At 40.9% G+C, this 26,714-nt stretch overlaps 1 protein-coding gene across 1 annotated transcript in view; it reads left to right on the top strand.

The window, feature by feature from the left end:
• AGPS (alkylglycerone phosphate synthase) overlaps positions 1 to 26,714 on the top strand; it is a 300,029-nt gene that overhangs the window by 191,213 nt on the left and 82,102 nt on the right. The window contains exons 12-13 of the mRNA XM_033946176.1: positions 13,104 to 13,155; positions 19,900 to 19,976. Of these exons, the coding sequence (XP_033802067.1) occupies positions 13,104 to 13,155; positions 19,900 to 19,976 (129 nt within the window). The remainder of the gene's footprint in view (positions 1 to 13,103; positions 13,156 to 19,899; positions 19,977 to 26,714) is intronic.

The following is a 26,714-nucleotide window of genomic DNA, read 5'->3' as shown; positions in this document are numbered from 1 at the left end:
GGGACATAAAATTGACTCCATGCATGTGGGCCCAGTTATGCCACTTAAAAATTATTTCAGCATATGTTCAAAACATATGAATTCTGTCAGGAGTCCACTATGGAATTTACAAGTAATCCACAATGTAATAATAATAACTTTATTCTTTTTTACCCAATTGTTGGTCCTTAATATTTTGGTTTTTATATCCAATCCATACTAGTTTCAAGAAATGTCAGGTATATGAGTAACTCTGGGTTTTACTTCTATTCTACATATCTCCAGGAGATCTGAAGGTCTGCGAAGATCATGACAATGTAATTTTAGTGGGATTTCATGCATTTTAGGGATATGTGCAGATGAAATAAAACTACCTATTAACTTCTGGATTTTGCATGTGGTCTATTCCAGATTTTCTAGGCACATCGGGGAGTGGGGTGGGGGGGTTAAGAGGAGTCTGACATTGTTTTCCCATATTCATTTAAGTTTACACACATTTAGGAAAGTAGGATTCATTAGCAGAACTTCTAGTTTACATATAAAAATATAATTCCCGACTGTAAACAGTAGTAGCACATATATAGTTACAAATCTTCATGTTAGTAATTGTTCATTTTTATCCTTATAGCACTCAAAGCATTTGTTTATAATCGATGGAATTCATTTTTTCATCCCTCTCCCCCCAAAAAAATAAAGTATGCCTTTTCAGAAAATGATTTTTTTTCCCCTCAAGACCAAGCAGGATGATATCTCTACAGAGATGGTTGAGTCATCTACCAGAGTCTGGTGTTACAAGCATTTTTCAACAATTTTCTGGAAGTCTTTTGCAGCATCTTGCACATATGTACATCCTCCCACCTGCCGTTGCCGCATAGAACAAGCTTAGTCTTGCTTTCTCCAAGGAGTAGTGAGGATATGCTTTCTTTCTCTTGCTCTTGTGCTCAAGTCCCTTTTATTTTCTTTAGTTAGTTTTTATCACATTAAGTTTTCTTTGGGTTTTCTGTGCCTCATGCACCCAGCCAGGGACTTTTTCACCATCAGGCTGTTTGATTGCACCTCAACTGTTTTTCTGGCATGTTCCATAAAACTCCCAGTGGTTTCAAGAAGTGTACCCTGTGCAACAGGACCATGTCCCTCAATAACCTAACATTGGTGCCTACATAATCCCTCTTCTTGTACAAAGGTGTCAAGAAAGGTTGAGAGAAGTAGCATGAACAAATTTTTTTCACTGAGACAACCAGTCCATCAACTTCAGCAGTGGAGTCATCAGTCTCAATGGTTTTGAGAGCTGCATTGGCACTGGGGACGCAGTAATATCAAGAGGGCCTTCACATCAATCATCTATAGTGGCCGCTGAGATAGAACATTCTCCAATCTCTTCTTGAGGGTTAAGAAGGATGCTTAAAAGGGACTTGGATACCAATATCTAGTCACTTTAATCCAAAGTACTGGTATCAGTCTTTTTCTACGCCAATGACATTCTCATATTCTACCCCACCTAGCCTTTGCAACCTAACATGGGAACTCTGCAGAAGTGCCTTCATGCTGTAGCAGAGTGGCTGTCAAAACACAAGCTTGTACTTAATACAGAGAAAACCTTGACATGTTGGATTACTTGAAAACTTAGTCAACCACAGCGGTGTCTCAGTCTCTTTGATATCGCTATGAATTCTTTCATTACCTAGGTATTATCATTGACTCAGCACTCTTTTTTTTTCATAAGCAAATCTCAAATGTTTTGCAGGATGATTTTTGCACATTGTCAGACTTGTTCACTTTGTAATGTCCTTGAAACTTCTGCTCTGCTCATGTTAATACATGCCTTTTTGTCACACACTGACTACTGTAACTTTGCCTGTTCAGGTCTGGCAAAGTGTCAACTTAGGTTCCTATAGACACCACAAAATAACTGCATCCCATTTTCTGTCTGGTATGAGATGATCTGATCATGCTTTTCCACTGTTCTTCTACCTGCACTTGTTGCCTGTCTATGCCCTGGTGCCCATAAAGCCCAAAGTCTACTACCATGGAATTTCTTATCATGTACAATTTCTTATACTCCTTCAGGTTCATTATGCCCCTTAGATGCTCACTGCATGGTACACCCTGCCCCAGCAGCGTGCCAGATTTTAAGAAAAGATGGGATCGGCTTGTGGGATCTCTTCATGGAGGTAGTTAGGGAGGTGGGTCATTAGAGTGGGCAGACTAGATGGGCCATGGCCCTTTTCTGCCATCATTTTCTATGTTTCTATGTTCTGCAAACTTGGAATGCACTAGACATTCTTTGCATCATGGCTGTAGAATGATTTTTCTCCCTAGCTTCAAAAAAATATGCTCTGAGGTATCTCTGGTTGCAAATTACTCTTCTGTCTGCTACCTATCCTTATCTCTTCATGTTGGTATGATTGATTGATTTTATTCTTTTGCAAAACTGGCGTTTCTTTCTTGTTTTTATGTTTAAATGATCTTTATTGAGCACAATCCAAAACTTTCAACTGGAACATTCAAAGGTTGTATCTATTACACACATAGAATACAGTCTAGTAATGGACAAAATTTAAGAATAACAAAACATTGCCCTTTACACCTATGTTTCCTATCCTCCCACCACAAATCCACAATATGCATTGGAACAATGATGAGCACAACTAAAGGTTCAAGATTCCACTACAGGACATTGGCATCAAGGTTTCCCTGAAAGACACCCACACTGCCTAAAACTGTTTTACTCTTGGCAATTTGACAGGCTTTTATATAACATCAATCTAATGACAACACATTTATCATATTAAGTCTCCAATGCTGCAAAGTGGGGGACAATTGTGATATCCATGTTTGCAAGATACGCTTGAAAATCATCAAGGATGACCATTTAATACAGTATTTAAGGCCTTTTTTGAGTGGCTTTGAGCTTGGGTAGAGACCAAAGAGACACTGGGCAGAGAGTTTTATTGTCATCTTCCAGATACAGGATAGGTAGGTAAATATGTGACTCCAAAATGCCGCTATAGCGGGGCATTTCCAAAACATGTGGCCAAGGGTCACCTGTCCTCTGCCACACTTCAGGCAGAAGTTTACTGTTGTATTATTACATTACATTAGAGATTTCTATTCTGCCATTACCTTGTGGTTCAAGGCGGGTAACAGAAGAGTTATAGAAGGAGGAGTACAAAGAAGATAACTGGTTATTTCCAGGCAATAATAGAGAGGAGATCAGATAGTTTTGGGGAAGCAGGGATACCTTTTGAGGTGCCACATGTAATCTCATAATAATTTTATATTGCATTTCCCATAGGTTCAGGGTGGAACGTAATGTGTGAATTGTGCTCTCTGACATTATGGGAATCCCAAATCCACTGCTCAACTCCACTGAATTTTGGGAAAATCAATTGATGTTGAATATTCTTTGAGATGCATATGATGAAATCTAAGGGGAACCTTCATTTGTGATCCTAAGGTAAACACAGATGATAGTAACTCCTGGACGTCAGACATTAAAAAATTAACTTTTAGTGTGGCGATTTTGTGAGGTAATTGGAGATCAGCAAAAATATCTTTAGGAGCCAACTGATATTTAGCTTTCAGGGCCTGGAATGGTCTGTTACTTCATCAGACAAAACTTGCAAAATGTATTTGAGTCCTTTCTGGTACCATTCTTCAAACGCAGGGTTATCACATCCTGGTGGAAATGCTCCATTATGACGAAGTGGCGATATGGAGTACAGCTCCCAAATTGTGAGTGAAACTTACATACCCATTGCCAAGTCCTGCATATTGATCTAAAGAAAATATACTCATGTGCTACTGAAGGTCTCAGGGCTGGTTGTGCATGCAAGTAAGTACTAAAATGTTCTTTACCCAAGACTAGATACACTAAAGCCAGCGATTGTTGCTAAACCTATTTTAACAGCTTTAGCGATGATTGCATTTGCTGACCTTATGCAGAAAACAGCTCACTGCCTGGTTTTCTGCACGAGTGCTCATTCCCCGATCTGACCATGCAAGTAAGCTCATTAACACATAGCTTTCTGATGAATTAAAAAAAAGTGATCGCTTTTAGTGATCCAAAAAAAAGCAACTGGTCAGCACAAATCGCTTACCTGTCTAACCTTTTTCTTTAAAAAAAATGGGCACAGATGCTGTACATGTTTCACATGCATAATATCTGCCCCATTAGAACAAAAAAGAAAAAAAGCACTCCCCCTTACCGATGATGATCCTCCCTGATGAACTGGTACCAGGAACTGACCCCCCCATCCCGTGCCAGCAAAAATGGCAGGAGGAATGCCCACTTCCACCTCCCCCATGCGAGAAAAATGGCAGAAGGGATGCCCACTCCCTCCTGCCATGGCGACTCCCCCGTCACCGCAGTAGCGAAACGGCAGGAAGGATTCCTTTCTGCCACTGAAGGTCCACTCCCGTGCCAGGCGCCCCCAAACTTCCCCTCTCCTCCTCCTTCCCCCCTGAAAAAAAGCAGGCGGGATGCCTACTCCCTTCTGCCACTGGAGGTCTCCTGTATTCTACCCTCATCCTCCAAACCCCCACGTACCTTTTCAGAGAAGTTGGATTTGGAGGGAAGCTCAGTCCGTCCCACTCGTAGGCCTGCCAGTTCAAAATGGCGGGTCTTTCCCTCCCCAGTGCATCATGTGTTGCACAGGGAGGGCCTAAGGCCCTCATTGACTCAGATGCCTAAGGCCTTCACAAGGGCCTTAGGCCCCTCCCTGTGCATCACATGATGCACAGGGGAGGGAAAGGCCCGCCATTTTTCACTGATGGGCTTACGAGCGGGACTGACTGAGCTTCCCTCCTCTAAGGTGGGGTTTCCAGGGACCTCAGTTGGCAGGAAAGGGAGAGCCTTCAATCCAGATTCCTGAACAGGTAGGGAAGTGGCCACTAGGAGAAGGGGTAGAGTGTCCTCAAATGGACTCTATACTCTGTCACAAGGGGTAACATTTGAAATGGATACAACCAGCTTGGTACTAACAACATTTTATACAAATGTATTCAACCTAGTAGATAAGCCTTCCATAGGTTGTTTTAATTTCAAGGAATGTATCGGGATTAACATTAATCTCATACAATTTAGTAAGGTCCCTAGGCATTTGAACTTTCTTGTTTTTTAAAATTTGACTAATGGAGATCAAGTGATGCTGTGAGGCACACGGACGTGTCCTTATGCTTCTCCTGGGCCCTGAATCATAAAATACTTTAGTACCTGGCTCTAACTTACCTTCTGGGCTTAGACTATTCCTCCCCAGTTTTCTTCATATGGACAAATTTTTATTAAAGTTGGGTGAGCAGATGTCCAGCAAAACGCCCAAGAAATCAAAGGAGCCAGGCCGAGATACCTCTGACAAGATAGCGGATCCTCCCCCTTTGCTGGCCTTGGAGTTCAGAGATACTCAGCTGGCCCAGCTGAATGTGGCAGAGTCCCGTGCCCTGGAACCGCAATTGACTAAACTATCAAACCAACTTGGGCACTTGAAAACCCTATTAGTTGACACTACGTTCCACATGGGGGAGTTGGAAGGCAAAAGAGGGAATCTGATTTGTAGGCTTCCCTGAGAGTTTCTTGAAACAATAACTTGGATCCTTCTTGGAGCTGTGGCTACAGAAAGAGCTCCTTCTGGTGGGGATGGATCCCGTGTGTCTTGAACGGGTGCACAGATAGGGCTGCCCAAGTGATGACCGCAAAAGACCCAGAATTGTCATTGTTAAAGTGTGTAACTACTTGCACAAGATGGAAATTGTTCAGAGCTATTGCTTGAAGTAGGACAGATTTTTCAAGACTATTCTTCTGGTCTGCTGGAGGAAATACAACGCGATTTGTGCCTGTTTTGCTGAGCAACAGATCCGCTTCTTATTCTTGTACTCTGCCATTTTAAGAGTGCATATTGACAATAAACGGAAGACTTTTGAATCAGCAGAAGAGGCCACCACCTACTTAAGCACGCTGCCTCCTTGAATTGCACTATTGGAGTTGGCCTTTTTTTGCAGATGCTTGGGACTTGTTTCATAATAGCCGTCTAGTTATGCTTGTTGTTGGTCTTTGCAATGCGGGGCCCCTTGTATCAATTGTGAATCTCCTTTCCAGTGCAAATGCATTGCTGTGCTGGGGGTATTTTGGGGATTGGGGTTTGGGGAAAGGTTTGGGAGGGGTGAAGATTGAATGTGGGTATAATGAAGTATATATGTCGCTTTTGTGTGCTTGGTTAGGTCAGGCTTTGTTAGTCTGCTCCTTCACTATGCTCTGATTTCTTTCTACCAGGGTTTTGGGCACAGAGAATAGTGGGGTGGAGGCAGGGCACCCATCCTATGGGTTATACACTTCTCCCTCGGTATTTGCGGGGATAGGGGTAGAGCCGGACTGCGAATAGGGAAAAATTGTGAATATCTTCTCGTCTGGCTCTGACCCACCCCCGCCTCCCTCCCGCCTTCCCCCCGGCATCCTGGCCTTACCTGGTGGTCTAGCAGGCTTTCGAGGCAGGAGCGATCTTTCTACGCTCCTGCCCCGTGCAGATCGCCAATAGGAAATGACTGACATGAGTTCCCGTAGTCTCACGAGAGTATGACGAGAGCTCACGGCAGCCATTTCCTATTGGTGATTTACACAGGGCAGGAGCGTAGGAAGATTGCTCCTGCCCCGAAAGCCCACTAGACCACCAGGTAAGGCCAGGATGCCGGGGGGGGGGAAGGCTGGAGAGAGGCGGGAACGTGCTATACTATCCCTCCCCCCCCAAAAAAAGTTGCGAATATGTGAAATTGTGAGTGTCGAAACCGCGAATGGGGAGGGGGAAGTGTATACTTTACCTACACATTATAACCTCTTTGACTCCTATTATATTTGTTAATGCTACACACATAGGCCCGGATTCTGTATAGGACGCCCGAGACGAGCGTTGTATACAGAATTGGGCCTACACCCGCCCAAAATAAACCCAATTCTGTAACCGATGTCCATGTTACAGATGCTGATTACAGAACCAGGTTACTGTAGATGCGGCCACTATACTTATCGCAGCAAGGGATATCCCTGCCGTGATAAGTTTAGTGGCCGCAGCTGCCGGTTCCCCCCATCCAAACAATCGCTGCCCGAAGACCCGACCCTCCACGTAGATCACAGCAGGAGGGAGCTCAATCCCTCCTGCCTGATGACCGCCCAGCCCGAAGATCGCCAGCAGGAGGGTGCCCAATCCCTCCTGCCGGACCCCCTCAATGAATTCCCCCTTCCCTTGCCCCCCACAACAAAACACCCAACCCCTCTCCTTGGAAACCCCCCCCTCCCATGTCTCTCTCTCACTGTCCATCTGTCTTGAGAGATTCAGGCATCTCTCCCACCCCCTCTACTGCCACATTCAACATTTCTCCCTCTAATCCTCTAGGTCATGTGCAGCATTTTTCACCACTGCCCACCAGCCCCATGCCCATTTCTTCTAATACCCTCTCCAGCACAATGCCACATTTCTCCCTCCATCACTATGTCCAACATTCCTCCCCTTTCAATCTGCCCTCCACCACCATAGCCAACATTTCTCCCTCATTCTATTCCCCATGCATCTCTACCTCACTCCTCTTTATGCCCAATTTTCCCCATGTGTACCATCTCTCTCACACACTCATGCCCATCAATTCTCCCTTTTTATTTCCTCCTCTGTCACAAGTTAGTGCCCCCATGTTTTGAGTTTGTGCCCCCTCCCTCCCCCGAAGCTGACCCGTCCACAGAAGCCGCAGGTGCCACCGGGGGATCCCTGATGAAGCCAAAGCACAGCATACAGTCTTCCCATCATGTCACAAATTTTCTATTATATTTAAATCTGGGCTGCTCAAAGATATTGATTTTATTTTTGCTGAGCCACTCCACTGTTACTGTTTGCTTTGTTCTTAGTATCATTGTCCTGTTGAAAGATTAATCTCCCTCATGCTTGAATAGGTTTTTCTCTAGGATTTGCCTATGCTTTTCAGTGGCCCTCTTTTCTTTGATCTTTAGCCGTCTCTTTATCTCTGCTACTGAAAAGCATCCCTAAAAGATGCTACCACCAAAAAGCTTTATTGTAGGGGTGCCGTTAGGATAATGTGCTGTTTTACGATGCCTATTGCTTAGCATTGAGACCAAAAAGTTACTTTAGTCCCAGACTACAAAATTTTATTCCATATGTGCATAGTATTTCCTGCAGGTTTCTATGGAAATGCTCTGATGGATGCCATATAGCTTTTCTTCAGTAGCAGGTTCTAAGTTGCTATCATTCTATATAGGTAATGTTTTGTGGGGGAAAAAATAAAAATTGTTGAAAGTCAAATCATCCTCACTCTTGTCCAGAGACACCCCCTCCCTCCAAGTGCCATGAATACTTTCTGCCATGGAACAAGATGTAGGTTGAGGAAACAAACAATGGTCTTCTACACCTGTGTTTCTCAACACACGGTATGGGTATGCGAGTTGTTTGTTGGGGATACTAGAGAATGACAAGGGGAAAAAAATTGTCCCCGTCTTAGCCCTGTCCCCATGAGCTCAGACCCTGTCCCATCTCTGCGAGCTCAGTCTCCGTCCCCACGAGTTCAATGTCCTGTCCCGGCAAACCATCTGATCCCATCCATACAAGCCTCAAATAGTTTTATACTGAACACAGCTACGATACTTCTTTATCCTAAAGCAATACTACTTTGTCCTAAAGCAAAAAAAAAAAAAAAAAGAAAAGAAAGAAATTTTTTTTCTACCTTTGTTGTCTGATTTCTGCTTTCCTCATCTTCTCATCTTTCTCTTCCTTCTCTTCCTTCCATCCACTGTCTGACCATCCTCTGCTGTGATTTTTCCGGAATCCCAATTGTGATTTTTCCGGAATCCCAAGTGTTGTAAGTAGAATTTGAAGAACTCTGTTACATATCCCTCCATCATTTTAATAAATAGGGGGATGGAAGCTACTGGCTGATAATTGGTCACATCAGAGAGGCTGAGTTATGTGTTCTTGGAAATGGGCATTAAGATAATTCCTCCTCCTGATTTGGGGAAAAGGCCAGTTTTTAGGTGATAGTTGAGTCATTGGGTTATTTTTCCTGTGGTTGTTGGTGTGGCTGCTTTGTTCAAGTAAGGTGGGCAGGTGTTGAGACTTCAGTATGTTTTGGAGTTTTTAGGAGAAACATTCAATGCCTTCTTGAAATAATAATAATAATAACAACTTTATTTTTCTATACCACCATAGTCGAAAGACTTCTAGATGTTTTACATTGAAGAAGACTGGACTGAATTGTGGGTTTTGAAATAAAGCCTGTGATGCCTTGTTCTATTAGAACTGCTTAGATTTGCAGTGAATTTCGAAAATTCTCATCTCCAACCCACTCAAACTCTGGAATTCATTGGAACAGTTCTAGACGCAGCTCAGTGTTGTGCTTTTCTACTTCAGCTCCAATGCATCACGGCCAATCAAATGATGCATCTCCTGGGTCACATAGCCTCTAAGTTTACATGACTCCCTTTGCTTGTCTACATCTCAGGGAGCCTTAACGGGCACGCAGTACCCAGTGGTTGCAGGCCACTGGAATTCTATCTCAATGCATCCAGGTGACACAGCCTCTTTGTCAGTCTGTTCTTTTTCATACTCTGCCATATCAGAAACATTAACAACAGATGCTTTCATGTTTGGTTGGGGATATCATCTCAACAGCCTCCACACTCAAGGCACCTGGAGTTCTCACGAGAAAACTTTCCACATCAACCTTCTAGAGCAGTGTTCTTCAACCACCGGTCCATGGATCAGGGCCGGTCCACAGAAATTTCCTGCTGGTCCAGAGGGCCAGCACATGCATCAGGCCCAAAACAGTGTTCTTCAACCGTCAGTCCACGGTGTGATCGATGCTGCGTTATCTTCAAGCCAGCTCCCTCTTCCTAACTGATTCAGTGCACAAAGCCATGGGCAGTGGCTCCTACGGGCATCCTGCGCCTGAACCGGAAGCCTTCTCTTTGACATTGCAATGTCAGAGGGAAGGCTTCCAGATGGGGCACGGGACATGCAAGGTGCAATTAGTACTATTATGGGGGCAGGGTCTGGGGTGGAGATTGGGTAGAGATGGGTGGGGTATGGCCCACGACTTAGCCCCGTGTTCTTCAACTGCTGGTCCACGGACCGATGCCGGTCCACAGAATAATTCTTTTATTTCTGCCGGTCCATAGGTGTAAAAAGGTTGAAAAACACTGTTCTAGAGTTTCGAGCAATTTGCTATGCTCTTTTAATATTCCAAGATTGCTGCCTCAGTCATATAGTCCTCATTCAAACAGACAACCAGGTGTCCATGTACTATTTAAATAAACAAGGAGGCACAAGGTCTCGCCCTCTATACCAAGAAGCAATTCAAATCTGGTCCTGAGCAATTCCTCACATAATTTTCTTGACAGCAGTTTACCTAGTGGGGAAGCAGAACATCTTAGCGGACAAATTCAACAGACTCCTTCAACTATACAAATCTTGTATTGGATATTCTAACAGTGGGGGGACCTGTGAAGTGGACTTTTTTGCTTCTCCCCTCAACAACAAGCTTCCAGCCTTCTGTTCCAGAATATACTTTCCAAATCGTCTGGAGTCAGATGCCTTCTTCCTTGATGAGGGGCAGGTTTCTTTATGCTTTCGCTCCATCTGCTAATCAGGAAAACTCAATCTTTGCCAAGAACTTGCCACCGTGATTCTCATAGCACCTCAGTGGACATGTCAACTGTGATTCCTTCTCTTCCTGCATCTTGGCGTATATCAAACCACCAGATTCCAAATTTTTCCAACATTGCTGACACAAATCAACTGATCTCTCCTCCATCCCAATCTACATTCGTTGGCAATCACAGCATTGTATCTCTGCCCCAACCAATAAATATTTTCTCACTCTCTGCAGTAGTGTTGGCTATCATTGAAGCTTCTAGAAATCTTTCCATGCAGAGCTGGTGTACTGTCCACTTGTTAGAACTAATCACTTGTCCTCTCCTGTTTGTTCTGGACTATCTTCTATACCTTTCCAACTCTGGTCTCAAGCTACTTCAGTCACAGTTTATCTTGGTGCTATTAGTGCTTTTCTTACACCACTGGACAATAAGCCATTATCTGTACATCCTTTAGTGTCCAGATTCATGAAAGGCCTATACCATACCATACCACCTCTCAGGCCTCCCTCGGTGACTTGGGACCTCAATGTTGTCCCAAGTCTGATGAGGTCTGCTTTTGAACCACTCTCGATTTAATCTCTCAAGCATCTCACTTGGAAAGTGGTATTCCTAATATTTCCCACATCTGCTTGCTGAGTCAGTGAATTTTAAGCACTTGTGTCAGATCTACCTTACACAACATTCTATCACGACAGGGTGGATCTTTGCAGTTACCCTAAGTTCCTCCTGAAAGTCATCTCAGAATTTCATCTCAACCATTCTATAGTTCTTCCTATTTACTTTCCAAAACCACATTCTCACCCTGATGAAGCTGCACTCCACACATTGGACTATAAACTTGCTCTTGCTTATTACTTAGATCGGTCCAAACCTCATAAGACTTCCACTCAGCTGTTCCTGTCTTTTGATACAAACAAGCTAGCTGTTCCTGACATCAAGAGAACTATCTCTGCATGACTGGCAGACTGTATCTCCTTTTGCTATGCTCGGGCTAGGCTGACATTTGAAGGTCAGGTTGGAGGTCAGGTTGTGTCGCTGCTCATAAAGTTCAAGCAGTGTTGACTTCAGTAGCTCACCTATGTTCCACTCTCATTGAGGACATCTGTAAGCAGCCAACCTGGTCCTCAATCTATACCGTCACATTCCACTACTGTTTGGAGAATCATTCCAGAGGGGATAGTTTTTCAAAATTTATTATTCACTTAAATGCCAACTTTTCTCCAGCCCCTTTGGTTTTTCCAGGCTCACAGTAGTTGTCTGTAACCCTCTTCTCAGAGGCATGATCCTGGCAGCTAGGGAGTCCCACATATGAGAATATACTGCCTGCTTGTCTTTTGATAAAGCATAGTCGCACACCTGTAGCAGGATGTGCAAGGATGCCTCAGTCATCCTCAACCAAAGACTGATCACTGCCATTGTGTTCCCAATTGCGACATATAGCTGAGAGACATGGACACTTACAAAAGCAGATAAAGGAAAAACAACGCCTTCGAGCTGTGGTGCTGGAGAAGACTTCTATGAATCCCATGGACAGCTAGTATCGCCAACAAAGATGTTTTTGATCATATAAACCCAGAGTTGTCCCTGGAAGGCAAGATTACCAGACAGAGACTGACCTATTTTGGACATGTGATGAAGGCAAATTCACTAGAAAAGGAGGTGATACTCAAAATGGTCAATGGTAAAAGGAAGCAGGGGAGACCAAAGGCCTGTTGGCTGGATACCATCAAGAATGACATGGGAATGAACATCAAGCAATTGAAAGAAGCCTTGGAAAACTGGAAAGCATGGCGAGGACTGGCCTACAGAGTATCCAAGGGTCAGACACAACTGAATGGATAGTAGTAATAGTAGTAGCAGCAGTAAGTATTATCCAAATGCAGCAGGCAGATATTCTCACAACTCTCCCATCTCCCTTAGTTTACTTCTTAGCTTTGTTACTGAACTGATGGTCCTGTGAGCCGGTGTCAGATGGGAAGGCACCAGCACACACATGGTATGGGTGGTCTTAAAGTTTTAAAGTGACAGTATACTTTTTGTCTGTCCTTGCTGGGGCTTTGTGGATGATATCTGCCTGCTGTCCTTAGATAACATCTGCTACAGGTAACTATGCTTTTCTTCCTCTCAGTATACCAACTTGAGCTGATGGCAATGTTTGCTGCTTATAAATTGAGCTTTCACTGAGAATTTTTCTTTTTTAAAGGAATGATAAAAGGTCATTCATTTATTTGGTACTTCCATTTCCTGCCCTTTTACAAAAAAATGTATCTAAGGCTGTTTCCAATATTAAACTTATAGTTCTGCCTGTAGCCATGTCAAATTTTGATACAGTACTTTTAAATTTATGCAGAGTAAAGGTAGATACATTTGGATTTTAAAATTTTGATCTGGAGAGTAAGTTGTCAAAATATTTGCTATGAATGTATATTATGTTCCCTTTCAGATTTTGTAATGTTTATACATCCTAAATGCTTTCTTACAGAGATGTGCTCCTGCATCAATTCGCCTTATGGATAATGCTCAGTTTCAGTTTGGTAAGTTACCATATATAAATTAATATTTCTTATGCATTAGTATGTTTTTTTTTTCTTACAGTATTGCTATGGAGAAAGAGTTGATAAGCTGAGTAGAAGAATATTTACCTGCCTTCTCTTTAATCTTATACTCCAATATCAACTTGTTGAATTGGAAGATAAGTCTTTCAGATCTCCCTCTCCTGCTTTAGTAACATTTCTTGAAATTTTTGAAAAGTGTTGTGAGCTTAAAAATATCAGGATGCTGTTACATCTATATTATATATCCATTGTACATATTCTGATACATACCAAAATATAGACAAAGAACCAAACTTCAGAAGATGGAAGCAGAGCTCAGTTTAATATGAGAAATATTGACTATTGCTAGTAATATTTAATAAAGTCTCTTCAGTTTAATGAATTTTTTAGAGATGACATTGGTGGTCACGAGCCCTTTGCAACTAAGGGCTCCTTTTACTTAGGTGCGCTAGTATTTTTAATATGCGCAAACCACTAACGCAAGTTCTATGGAGTCGTTAGTGTTTAGCGCTTGGGGCATTAGCGCGCACTAAAACTGCTAGTGCACCTTAATAAAAGGAGCCCTAAGAGATATCACTTTTATTTAGTAGTGGTTCTTCATTAGTTTTGTTCTTTTCCAGTCTTCTGGATATTGAAAATCAATTTTTTAAAAAACAAACTATAAATTTAAATTCTGCGATAGACCAATTAATCTTTGTGGTTCTTAAAGAGCTCAACATATGTAATAACTACATCTTCACCCGCTGTCTGCACCCCCTGTTTTTTACCTACATGCCCACTTCCACTGTACCCCTTTGTTATACCTACATTCTTGGATTGATCCTTTACGCAGATTGTCTTGACCTTCTTCCCTGTACCATTTTTTGCCCTGATTGAACCACTGTTCGCTGATTGCTCCTATTTTCTCTGTTTGTACCATTTTTCTCTGCCACCTATTTTCTCTGATTGTACCATTGTACCATTTTCGCTGATTGTCCAGCCCTTCTTCGTTGTAAACCACCTCGAACTACTATGGCTTTGGCGTATAAGAAATAAATGTATAAGAAATGTATAAGAAATAAAATTATTATTATTATTATAATGTATTTTAAGCTACTTGTATAGAAACATGATGGCGGATAAAAGTCTGGTCATCTGCAGCAACCATTTATCTCTTCCTCTCTCTAAGAGATCTCTCATACATATCCCATGCTTTCTTGAATTCAGACACAGTCTCTCTCCACCACTTCCTCTGGGAGACTGTTCCATGCATCCACCACCCTTTCTGTAAAAAAGTATTTCCTTAGATTACTCCTACCTCTCAACTTCATCCTAAGCCCTCTCATTCTATAGCTTCCTTTCAAATGAAAGAGACTCGACTCATGTGCATTTACGCCACGTAGGTATTTAAATGCGTCTATCATATCTCCCTTTTCCTCCAAAGTATACATATTGAGATCTTTAAGCCTGTCCCCATATGCCTTATGTTGAAAACCATGCACCATTTTAGTAGCCTTCTTTTGGACCATCCTTTTTTATCCTTTTGAAAGTGTGGTCTCCAGAATTGTACACAATATTCTAAATGAGGTCTTACCAGAGTCTTATACGGGGGCACCAATACTTCCTTCTTCCTACTGACCATACCTCTTCCTATGCACTCTAGTATCCTTCTAGCTTTTGCCGTCACTTTTTCAACCTATTTGGCCACCTTACAACTATTTCAAATATAACTCATAATATTTAAGAAGTATTTACTATGATTGAAGACTGGATGAGAGAATTTAGATTAAAACTTAATTCTGATAAAACAAATTTTTTTTTGCCTCCCCAGGACTGGACATTTCTGGAAAATTTATCACTCTAAAAAATACTCAATATCCCATTCAACCTATAGTTAAAATTTTAGGTATCACTCTAGATCAGAAACTCACCTTGCAGAACCAGGTTGACATGGTTGTTCGTAAAGGTTTTAACATCTGATGGAAACTTCGAACACTCAGAAGCTACTTTGATTTTTCAGCCTTTAAAATTTTGGTCCAATATTTAGTACTTAGTCATCTAGACTACTGTAACATCATTTATGTAGCAAGTGATAAGAAAAACTATACCAAGTTATGAATAATCCAGAATACTGCAGTCAGGCTCATCTATGGATTGAAAAAATATGATTATATAACTTACTACTATCGTGAACTGCACTGGTTGCCTGTTGAGGCACAAATTCTTTTTCAACTGGGATATGTTTACTATAAGATAGCAACGGGTCTGGTTCCTTCTTACTTGATAGATTTGTTTTCTTATTCCTCTGCAGGTATAAAAGATACCATGATACATTACATTACAGTACATTAGTGATTTCTATTCCGCCATTACCTTGCGGTTCAAGGCGGATTACATAAGATCTATCAGGAGATTATAAGAATTGTAACTTTACATAAGAATTGTCATAGGAATTACATAGGAGTTACATAATAATTGTCGGGAACTTGATGTGATACATGTTGGGTAATTAGAAACATTTTAGATTTGAAAGGGGTAGATGGTGTGGTAGGTGGAGATTGGGAAGGAACTGATCGTTTTAAATAGGTTTTATGTATTTTTTGAAGAGTAGGGTTTTAGTTTCTTATTTGAAGGTTTTGTAGTCTGTGGTCGAAGACAGCAGATTGGTGATTTGTCTGTCTAGTTTTGCTGCTTTGGTGGCCATTAGATTGTCATATAGTTTTCTTCATTTGACATTTTTGGTTGATGGGTGTGTGAATAGTGAGTGGGTTCTCCTGTGTCTGGTTGAGATGGATTGAGTTAGTCGGTTGTTCCAGTAGGATGGGATGATAGAACTCTCTCTTTCCATGTTGCACTATGGGATAAAGATTTCAAACCATTGTTATCAAAGTCTACTTCCTACCTTCACTATAGAAGACAATTGAAAACTTTTTTGTTTTCAAATTTTTTAGCTCTTAAAAACAAACTCATTTTCATTCTGAACTATGTACTCATATTATAGCTAATCTTTTGTAAACTTCATTGAACGCTCCGATAATTGCAGTCTAGAAATAAATTCTTATGTTATGTTATGTTTTTGCAGCCCAAATACATGACCTTGCATTTCTTAGTTGCCAAATTTTAGACCATTCTTCAAGCTTCGCTAGGTCTTTCTTCTTGTTATTCACACCATCCGGGATGTTTACTGTATTGAAGATTTTGGTATCATCCGCAAAGAGACAAATCATACCTGACAACCCTTCAGCAAAATCGCTTGTAAAAATGTTAAAAAGAACAGGCCCAAGAACAGAACCTTGAGGCACACCACTGGTAACATCCCTTTCCTCAGAATGATCTCCATTGACCACTACCCTCTGTTGTTTTTCACGCAACCAGTTTCTCACCAAGCCCGTCATTTTGGGGCTCATTCCGAGGGCACGATTCAGGTGTTCCTCAAGGATCCATCCTTTCACCCGTGTTATTCAATCTGTTCCTAGCACCTTTGCTAACCATTGTACAATCTGTTGTATGCATATGTGGACGATATCCAACTTGTCCATCCAGTTCAGGCCCAAAATCAATCAGAAATCCAGGAAATTAATCAAAAATTGCACCTAGTGAGTGACTGGCTTTGCCAAAATCTCTTTTCCCTCAATATAACAAAAACTAACGGCCTCTTTTGCAAAGCCGCACTAGCAGCTGCTGCACGGCAACAGCCCCGAAGCCCTTTAAATCTCTATGGGCTTCGGGGCTGCTAGCGCGGTTTTGTAAAAGAGGCTGTAAATGTATGCTCTTCTCGCTGAAAGGAAATGAAACCCTTGCATCCCCATTATGTATCTCATCAATCCCCATTCAGTTAGTACCAAACATCAAATCCCCATTCAGTTAGTACCAAACATCAAACTCCTAGGAGTGATCCTCGACTGCACACTATCCTTTAATTCTCAAATTAGTTCAGTGGTGCAAAAATGTTTCTTTAAATTAAAGATGATAAATCCCTCTCGTCACTACTTAGCTCTAATTCAGTTAACATTCTTATTCATTCGTTGATAATATCGACCCTTGACAACTGTAACTCTCTTTATCAGGGCATTACTCAAAAAGAGATTAGTAGACTGCAAATTATTCAAAATCCTGCCATAAAAATCATCTTTAATGCTAAGAAATTTGATCATGTCACCCTTCTCCTTAAAAAAGCCCACTGGTTACCTATTCCTCACAGGGTTATTTTCAAAACTCCTCTTGATTTCAAAGTTCAATCTAGACATAGTCCCTCATTCATAGACAGATTTTGGATCCCCTACGAATCTCAATGGTCATTATGCTCTTCTCAACAGTATCTTCTTGCAGTTCCTTCCGGCCATCAGTTGTTTTACGATGCAACATGCAAAACAATCTTTTCAGTAACTACCCCCACATTGTGGAACGCCCTACCTCTGGCCCTAAGACAAGAAACTAAACTCAATAACTTTAAATCTAGCTTTAAAACATTTCTTTTCAAAGATGCTTATGAGATCTATTCCTAGGACTTACCACTTATGAGACTCAGATAATTGGCTTAACATTAAAGACTCCCTTTACCCCTTTTGTTCTTCCCTATCCCGTTTCTTTTAGTTTCATGCCATGTATTCTTCCCATTTACCCTTATGTAGCATGTAATGTCTGTATTGTTTAGGTAAGTCTTTTTCCTACCATTTTTATATTTTAAAAATATTTTTAAAAATCTCTGTATAATTGTAAACCGCTTTGCAATTTAAAGCAGTATAGCAAGACCAATTAAATTTGAAACACTCAGTTTATTTATTAGACATCTGTGTAGAACACTATCAAAGGCTTTGCTAAAGTCTAGCGAATTTCCTCTATCCAATTCTCTGGCCACCCAGTCAAAGAATTTAAACAGATTTGTTTGACAAGACCTACCTCTAGTGAATCCATGTTGCCTTTGGTCCTATAATCCACCAATTCCAGAAACTTCACCATTCTCTTTTTTAAAAGTGTTTCCATTAATTTACTTACCACAAAAGTCAGACTTACTGGCCTGTAATCCCCTACTTCTTCTTTACTTCCATTTTTGTGTAGAGGGACCATATCCACCCTTGTCCAGTACTCCAGTACCACTCCCGACTAGAGAAGCATTGAAAAGGTCAGTCAGCGGAGCTACCAGAACTTCCCTAAATTCCTTCAGCACCCTGTTGCCTTGTGGTGCCCTCAGGTCAAATTCATATCATAATCCTTATATGCTTAGGTCCTTGCTTGGAGATCTCATGTCACACATGCTTAGCAGGTTCAGAGGTAGCATATCTTTAGACTATTTCTAGCAGCACCTCTTTAGGGATAGTGTTAATATCATTAGGGGCTATACATCAGGATACAATAGCAGATGTTGTTTTGTGCCATCTTTTGCAAACATCTCACCAGTAATATATTTTTCGCACTATAAGATGCACCTAGGTTTAGAGGAGGAAAACCAAGAAAAAATTCTGAACCAAATTGTGTACTAATATATTTAATAAAATATACCAGGCTCTGCACCCTGTCCCCCTTTCCCTTTCAGACTCTGCACCCTGTCCCCCTTCCCTAACAGGCTCTGCACCCAGCCCCCTTCCTACCAAGCTCTGCATCCAGCCCCCTTCCCTTCCTGTCCTACCAGGCTATGCAGCCAGCCCTTCTCCCTGCCAGGCTTTGTACCCTGTCCCCCCTCATGGTCTAGTGGTAGACCGGGACAGGGCACAGGGCAGGTCTAGTGTTAGGCATTACCGCCCCCCTCCTCCCCGCTTTCAAACATACCTTTTATAAGCAACATGTATTGGGGATGTCTACAGCTCAGTGGGTGGCCAAGTGCAAGTTCAGAGCAATTGTCCCAGGCTGGTGATTGGTGCACCTGAGCTAGGGATGAGGATGTTGGAACATTTTGGACTGTAATTTGTTTGTGGCTGGAATACCTCTACAGCTATTGTTGGCTGCAGTAGAAAAACATAGCATAAGTTAAGTTAGCTGTGCTATTGTTGAGCAGCCTGGTTTCATGGCAGCCTTTGTGGTCCTATAGTAGGCAGAAAAGTGTTATCACGTGTTTTGCTGACTCAGGCACTGCTTTGTTTAAATTAACCATTCAATAGAAACTGCAGCCAGAGTAATGCCATATTTTCCACCTGTGAGCTACTGTTTAGTATGATACTCACCTTGCCTGGGAAGGTGTAGTAATTAACTGAGAGGACAGTAGGAATGTGGATTATTGGCTGCCTGTGTTAACCTATAAATTGCACTTTTATCCTTTTAATGTTTTCTTGAAACCCATGTTGTTTGGTTTTCCTCTTAGTGAAGCAAAGGATTCTATGTTCAAAGGATGTATATAGCTATATATTTTACCAAGCTTTTGATTGTACAACAGGGACAGAAGAGAATTCATAATTGTATATTGTTTAAGATAGTTCCTTTGCAGTGTTCCCCAAAAGGTTGTCATTTTTTCCCTCAACTTCTTTTGTAGGTGGTGCATCACTTAATCTCAAGTTGCTATGTCTTTGAGCAGAGTAGAGAGGAGCTGATGTTACCTTGAGCAGAGGAGGGTATACAGTAAATGTTAACTAAGAAGTCTGAAAATGTGAGACCATTTTATGGCTTATATAAGTAAAATATATACAGTATTGTCATAAAAAGAGTACTAAACAGTACATTTCTTCTCAGGAACTTTGCCCAGGACAATTTTGTCTGAGTACAACATTTTTGGATTGGGAGTGTTCCTTCTAAACTTAAAACTTTGTTTTGCAGGGCATGCTCTTAAACCTCAGGTGTCCTCAATATTTATATCATTTTTGGACAGTTTGAAAAAGTTCTATATTACAAAGGTAAGATTCTCATTTAAAATTTTAAAAAAGTGTATCTTGATTTATGGCAAATAGAGGATTCAGAACTCTTTTTAACAGTTTTTTTAAAGGTTTTATGACAAATTACACAGTAAATCACACACTATTAGTCAAGGGTCAGCATCTGTTGTCTTATGTGGTTCTTTATGATTTTTAGAGGTCCTTAGGGATATCAGATTGCCCTCCAAACAACATAGTTTAGGAGGGTTACTGCCTCATATTACCCTATGGCACCTCCGCTCAATATTCATATGCAATCATATATTTATGTCTTTTACTTAGTTATTCTTTAGTCTTTTGATTAGATGTACTTAGCTTTCAGCCGTGCATTAAATCCCCTGAAAGCCAACGCGTTTCGAATTCTTTTTCAAGGTGAAAATGGGGAAACTGAAAACCAAGATAATAATAGTTAGTATCTATAATACGTACTAATTCTGTAAAACCTTAATTATGAACTTCAGGGGATATCTATATTACCCCCTCCCATTCAATAACAAATACTCTTACCTACTAAATGGGATCACACATACTCCAGCCGTCGGCTCTCAAAGATGGTAACCGCGGCGTCCTGACTGGAGACTTAAATATTCCCATCCCTGTGACATCACTTCCGGCCACTCGGTACATTCAAACAATACATTAATTTTTAAGGGGGCCTACATTTATCTTAAGACAACATGCCTAGCAAATCTATACATCCACTTGCGCTAACCAGTCTGAAGATTCATTAAGACCTCTAGGTGACATAGAGTCTAATTTGAACATCCACCTAAGTTCACATAAGTTCAGCCTACGTTCCGTATTACCTCCCTCCCATCCTACTATAATATGGTCCAACACTTGCCATTTAAGATCTTTAAGGGTGTGCCCACAGTTTTTCCAGTGGCGGACCAATGGGGATGATTCATTTTGAGTATGGACCCTTGATTTATGTTCTGTTAAACGGACACGTATTGGGCGAGTGGTACGGCCCACATACAACTTTGGACAGGGACATTGAACTACATAGATTACATGATCTGAATCACAAGTAGTATTATGCCTAGTTGCAAACACCTCTCCAGTGCCCGGATGGGTCCACATTTTCCCTGACATGGTATATATACACCATTGGCATTGGCCACATGGTAAATGACAACCCCGACTCATAGGGGTATATTCCTGCAAGTTATTGTGGTTGATGTATTCTCCTATATTTCTCTTCCATTTATAGGAAAATATAGGGTGATCTTCTAAAGCTGGATTAGCCAATCTCACGATGTGCCAGTGTTTCAAGATGATTTGAGTAACATGATGGGCATGGGTAGAGTAATCCTGAACAAAGGCCAATGTTTCCGAAGGATTTATTGCTTTAATATGATCTTGCAACAACCACTCACAGTGGGCATACATCACTCTTTTATACGCCTTTTTCACCACCTCTCGAGGGTATCCTCGTTGATAAAAACGATTCTTCATGGTCCTCGCTTGGACCCGGAAATCATCCAAGGAGTCACAGATCCTTCTCAGCCTAAGAAATTGGCTGACAGGTAAACTTCTTTTTAATCCTTCTGGATGAAAACTGTGAAAGCGTAGTAAGCTATTACGATCTGTTCCTTTACGATATAAAGTGGTTGATAAACGAGTAGCCCTTTTCCTCATTAAAATATCCAAGAACGGAATCTCATCATGTTGTATAGTAGCAGTGAATTTGATGTTATCAATTGCATTTAATTCCTCCACAAACTGGGAAAGATCTTCCTCAGTGGAGGTCCATATACAGAAGATATCATCTAAAAATTGCTTCCAAAAGATTCCATTTTCACCTTGAAAAATAATTCGATACGTGTTGGCGTTCAGGAGATTTAATGCACGGCTGAAAGCTAAGTACATCTAATCAAAAGACTAAAGAATAACTAAGTAAAAGACATAAATATATGATTGCATATGAATATTGAGCGGAGGTGCCATAGGGTAATATGAGGAAGTAACCCTCCTAAACTATGTTATTTGGAGGGCAATCTGATATCCCTAAGGACCTCTAAAAATCATAAAGAACCACATAAGACAACAGATGCTGACCCTTGACTAATAGTGTGTGATTTACGTTTGAGTATATAGAAAAGAAGAATAAAATTACACAGTAGCCAGTTACATGCTATACTTAATTATTAATGTTCCTTTCTCCATAAAGGTTGTGTTTCTTTAGAACTTGTGGACTAAAGATTTTGTGGTTCATTTTTCTGTGGCCTCTTGCCCTTTTTCTGGAAGCTCATTTTTCTGTTGCTAGAGTTTGAAACCATACATTATATAGCCAAATGAAAAAAAGTTATTCAGGGCTGTGAGCAAAGAAGAGCTGTCATCAACCTGTCCTCTTCCTCTTTAGACTTCTATTGATGATACCAGAGTGCCCACAATTAGAAAATGCATGCTCACTGTTGACCCTCGCTCAAATAACAGAAAAAAAGTTATCTTTTAATATTAATTTGCCAAACTTCATTCTATATGATTTAACAATGTTTTCAGGTCCTCAGCGGGCCACCACACACTCAAACCATCTCATTGTGCGGGGCTTTATGCTCCCACTCTTCATCGGACCCAGTATACGTTTTACTGTGTATATTTTATAAATATTTTAAAGAAATTTTTTAAATATATGCTAAAAGTACTTAGCTTGTAAATTCGACGCTAATCGGGAGGGTAGAAACATCGATCGCCAACATGTTTCGCCCGTGTGATTCAAAGGGCTTTATCAAGGCTCCCTCTCCCATTCAAACCACTATCTCCAACCATTGCGTCTGAAACCATTGCGTCGTTTCAGGAGCAATGGTTGGAGATAGCGGTTTGAATGGGAGAGGGAGCCTTGATAAAGCCCTTTGAATCACACGGGCGAAACATGTTGGCGATCGATGTTTCTACCCTCCCGATTAGCGTCGAATTTACAAGCTAAGTACTTTTAGCATATATTTAAAAAATTTCTTAAAAATATTTATAAAATATACACAGTAAAACGTATACTGGGTCCGATGAAGAGTGGGAGCATAAAGCCCCGCACAATGAGATGGTTTGAGTGTGTGGTGGCCCGCTGAGGACCTGAAAACATTGTTAAATCATATAGAATGAAGTTTGGCAAATTGGTGAGATAACATCTTGCTGATGCTGACTGATATATGATAATATTCTTCATTCAAATTGATTATAGTAGTGCCTAGGTTCACATCTTTTAATATTAGTCATAAAAACTCATTCAAGGGCATAAGTCTAACAAGAGTCAAAAAGCCTCATGACAGGATGAAGCTTCCTAAAATCAAAGCTAGGTGAGTTGAAAATTGAGCCATTAGAGTTCTACACTTAAAGCAATAGTATATTACTTAATTCCCCAGTATATTGGCTTGTCTGTTTTTGGCTTTTTTTTTTTAATGTGGCAACTGCTCAGAGCCTTATGTTAGGATGATATATGCAAGCTTGTATTAGGACTGGAGCCTCATATTTAAAAAAAAAAAATCTATTACCTCACAGTAACACATCAGTTATTTATCAATCTTACCTTAAAAGCAACATGGAGTTCCACCACTTAAATCATAGTTTTCAACTCCTCCTCCTTCCTCAGTGGAGTGTGCTGCCCCCTTTAGTTTTTCCTTCTGCACACTTGGTTATAAGTTATTTTGCACAATGTTTTGAAGAACGTGAATATTGGGAATAAGTAATGGTGGTTTATGCCGATGAATGAAACCAGTCCTGTGTCAAAAGGTTAAGTTATAGCTGAATATAACAGGACAAGAGAACAACTAAGGCTTTTTCCTACATATTTTTGCTCATTCTAAGTTGTGTGATTGGATTTCACCAATTTCATTTTTTTCTTTTGGTGAATTACTTTACTGGTGAATCCCTTCCGTTTTGGTATATTTATGTTTAGTTGAATACCATTCTTGAATTTTCTTTGGTTCAGAGGTAAAAATAATCAAATGAGATCACTCTTTTACACTATTTTTTCCCTTGGAATGATATATAAAAGTAACTTGTGTCAGTGATTTTTTTGTAATAAAAATAATTAGTTGAATTGTTAAATTGTACTGCTGTCTTCTCTTATTTTCGTATGGATCTTTATTCAGGCTATTCATCTTGCAAAAAGTGTAGGAAAGGTCATGTCTTGTGAACAACCAAGTCCTTGCCTGTCCTTCAACTTGCTTGTAATTGGGTTCAGTGAGTCACATCTCCTGTGGCTGTTACTCTTGACAATCTGAACAAAACCTGCTTATGCTGGTCTGTCTTTGATCTGACCATCTGATTTGGATAACATGGTACAGAGCCTATATAAATGCTCTATGCCTTCTTTTTCTCTTGAAACTAAGTGATCTTGTTACTTTGGCTTGGAAAGTAAAGAGAGAAAAAGTATTCTGGGTTTTAATACACCACTATTCTTGTTACTTTGTTTTTGTCAAATATACGAGGGAGAATCAAAAATTAAAGGCAATTGTTAAATTGTGCAATAGCCAGAACAGAGCTAGCAAAATGCAACATATGTACTCATAACATTGCCTGTTAGTTCATCCACGCACAGTGCAGTGCTCGGCCTTTCGTCATGTGGCAGCCATGAGGTTAGAAACATGGACACTCCATTGCAAGATTGCACAATTGAAGAACAGCATGTAGTAGTAGTGTGCTTTCTTTGGGCAGAGAGTGAAATCTTTGGAAATTGTCTGTTGGATATTGACTCGGTATGGACATAGCACAATGAATCAACAAAAAGGTTTGAATGGGTAAAAAGGTTTAAAGTAGGAAGAACAGATGTAACCGTCAAAGGTCATTCTGGTTGCCCATCAACATCGTGCAAACAAGAGCACATTGACAGGGCAGATGCCTTGATTAGAGAAGACTGATGGATAACGGTGTCTCAGTTGGCTGCAAATTTGGATATCAGCTATGGATCTATCGTTGCCATAATGCATGATGACTTGGGATACAGGAAAGTCTGTGCATGATGGGTTCCCAAACTGCTTACTGATCTGCACAAGCAAAGTGTATGGAGGTTGCGACCCAGTTCCTAAGACGGTATGAAGAAGATCCGAGTATTCTGGAGAGAATTGTCACTGGTGATGAGACATGGGTGCATCACTGCGATCTGGAGAGCAAAAGACAAAGCATGATGAAGTAAAGGAAGTGGTGCTCACCTGGCTTCGGGAGCAGCTGAAAAACTTCTCTGCAGGAATGCAGAAGCTAGTTGAATGATACAACAAATGTGTTGACTTGCATGGGGACTATGTGGAAAAGTGATATGTTCAGTTGCTCACAGTAGTTCTATTAAAATCCATTAAATGTATTTTGCCTTTACTTTTTGATTTACCCTCGTATTAAATTTTACACCAAATACAATATAAATGTCTTATATGATTCTAAAGTAAATAGATTTTTTAAAATTTATGGCAAATTCCCTTGGATTCTATATATGTGCCAAAATTTATGGGCAATGTCAAGCCACATGTGCAACTAAATTGGTAAATGAGCTATCAAGTATGAATTAATGAACCTTAACAATCACTAATTGCTTTGGAACTGATCAGAATTTGTGTGGCACCTTCTTGTGTGTTATTTTATAATGCCTTGCACCTATATAACTCCAGTGCACAAAAGGGGATGTGGCCAGGGGAGAGGCATGCATGTTCTAGAAATTTGCAGACACTTATAGAATTATTGCCATTTACATAGAAACATGATGGCAGATAAAGGCCAAATGGCCCATCCAGTCTGGTAACCATTATCTCTTCCTCACTCTGAGATCCCATATGCCTATCCCATGCTTTCTTGAATTCAGACGCTGAAATGTTGGGAGCTAGGTGCCAGTATTTAAACCAAGTTTCTGCTGACATATTTCTGGTGCTCATCTTTAGGGGGTTGGAATTGGCTTTAAGTACTATTTTGTAAAGCGTGTTCATTTTGGAGCATCATTTATAGAATAGCGCTTATCACCAATTGTTTTCATCATCAATTTTTCAGCATCATTTATAGAATTCTCTCCACTGTATATATAGCTAAACAGAAAGGAGACTGTTAATTACTATCGGAAAGATGTGCTAAGAATGGAATCGGTTCAACGATTGACCACCAAGATGGTCTCAGGGCTCAAGGATGTCCCTTACGAAGAACGACTAGGTAAGTTGCACCTTTACTCTCTCGAAGGACGCAGAGAGAGGGGTGACATGATAGAGACGTTCAAATACGTTACTGGCCGCATTGAGGTGGAAGAAGATATCTTCTTCCTTACAGGCCCTACGGCGACAAGGGGGCATCTGCTGAAAATCAGGGGCGGGAGATTCCATGGTGACACTAGGAAGTACTTCTTCACCGAAAGGGTGGTCGACCGTTGGAATGATCTTCCACTTCAGGTAGTTGAGGCCAGTAACGTGACTGACTTTAAGATCAAATGGGATCAACACGTGGGCTCACTTCAAAGAGGAACTTGGAGGGGAGGGTTATTTGAGTGAGCAGACTTGTTGGGCCGTAGGCCCTTTTCTGCCGTCATATTCTATGTTTCTATATTAATTATTTTGTACTTGATTTAGGGGTCCTTTTATCAAGCTGCGGTAGGGGTTTAACACGCGTAATACCGCATGTTAAACCGCCTACCGCGCTAGCCGCTAACGCCTGCCGTGCTAGCCACTAACGCCTGCATTGAGCAGGCATTAGTTTTTTAGCTGGCCACGGTGGTTAGCACATGATGAAATGTCCGACGCGCTAACCCTG

The sequence above is a fragment of the Geotrypetes seraphini genome, chromosome 5 (assembly GCF_902459505.1).
Source record: "Geotrypetes seraphini chromosome 5, aGeoSer1.1, whole genome shotgun sequence".
In the NCBI taxonomy this organism is placed as follows: domain Eukaryota; kingdom Metazoa; phylum Chordata; class Amphibia; order Gymnophiona; family Dermophiidae; genus Geotrypetes; species Geotrypetes seraphini.
This window is presented reverse-complemented; position numbering and strand designations above follow the sequence as displayed.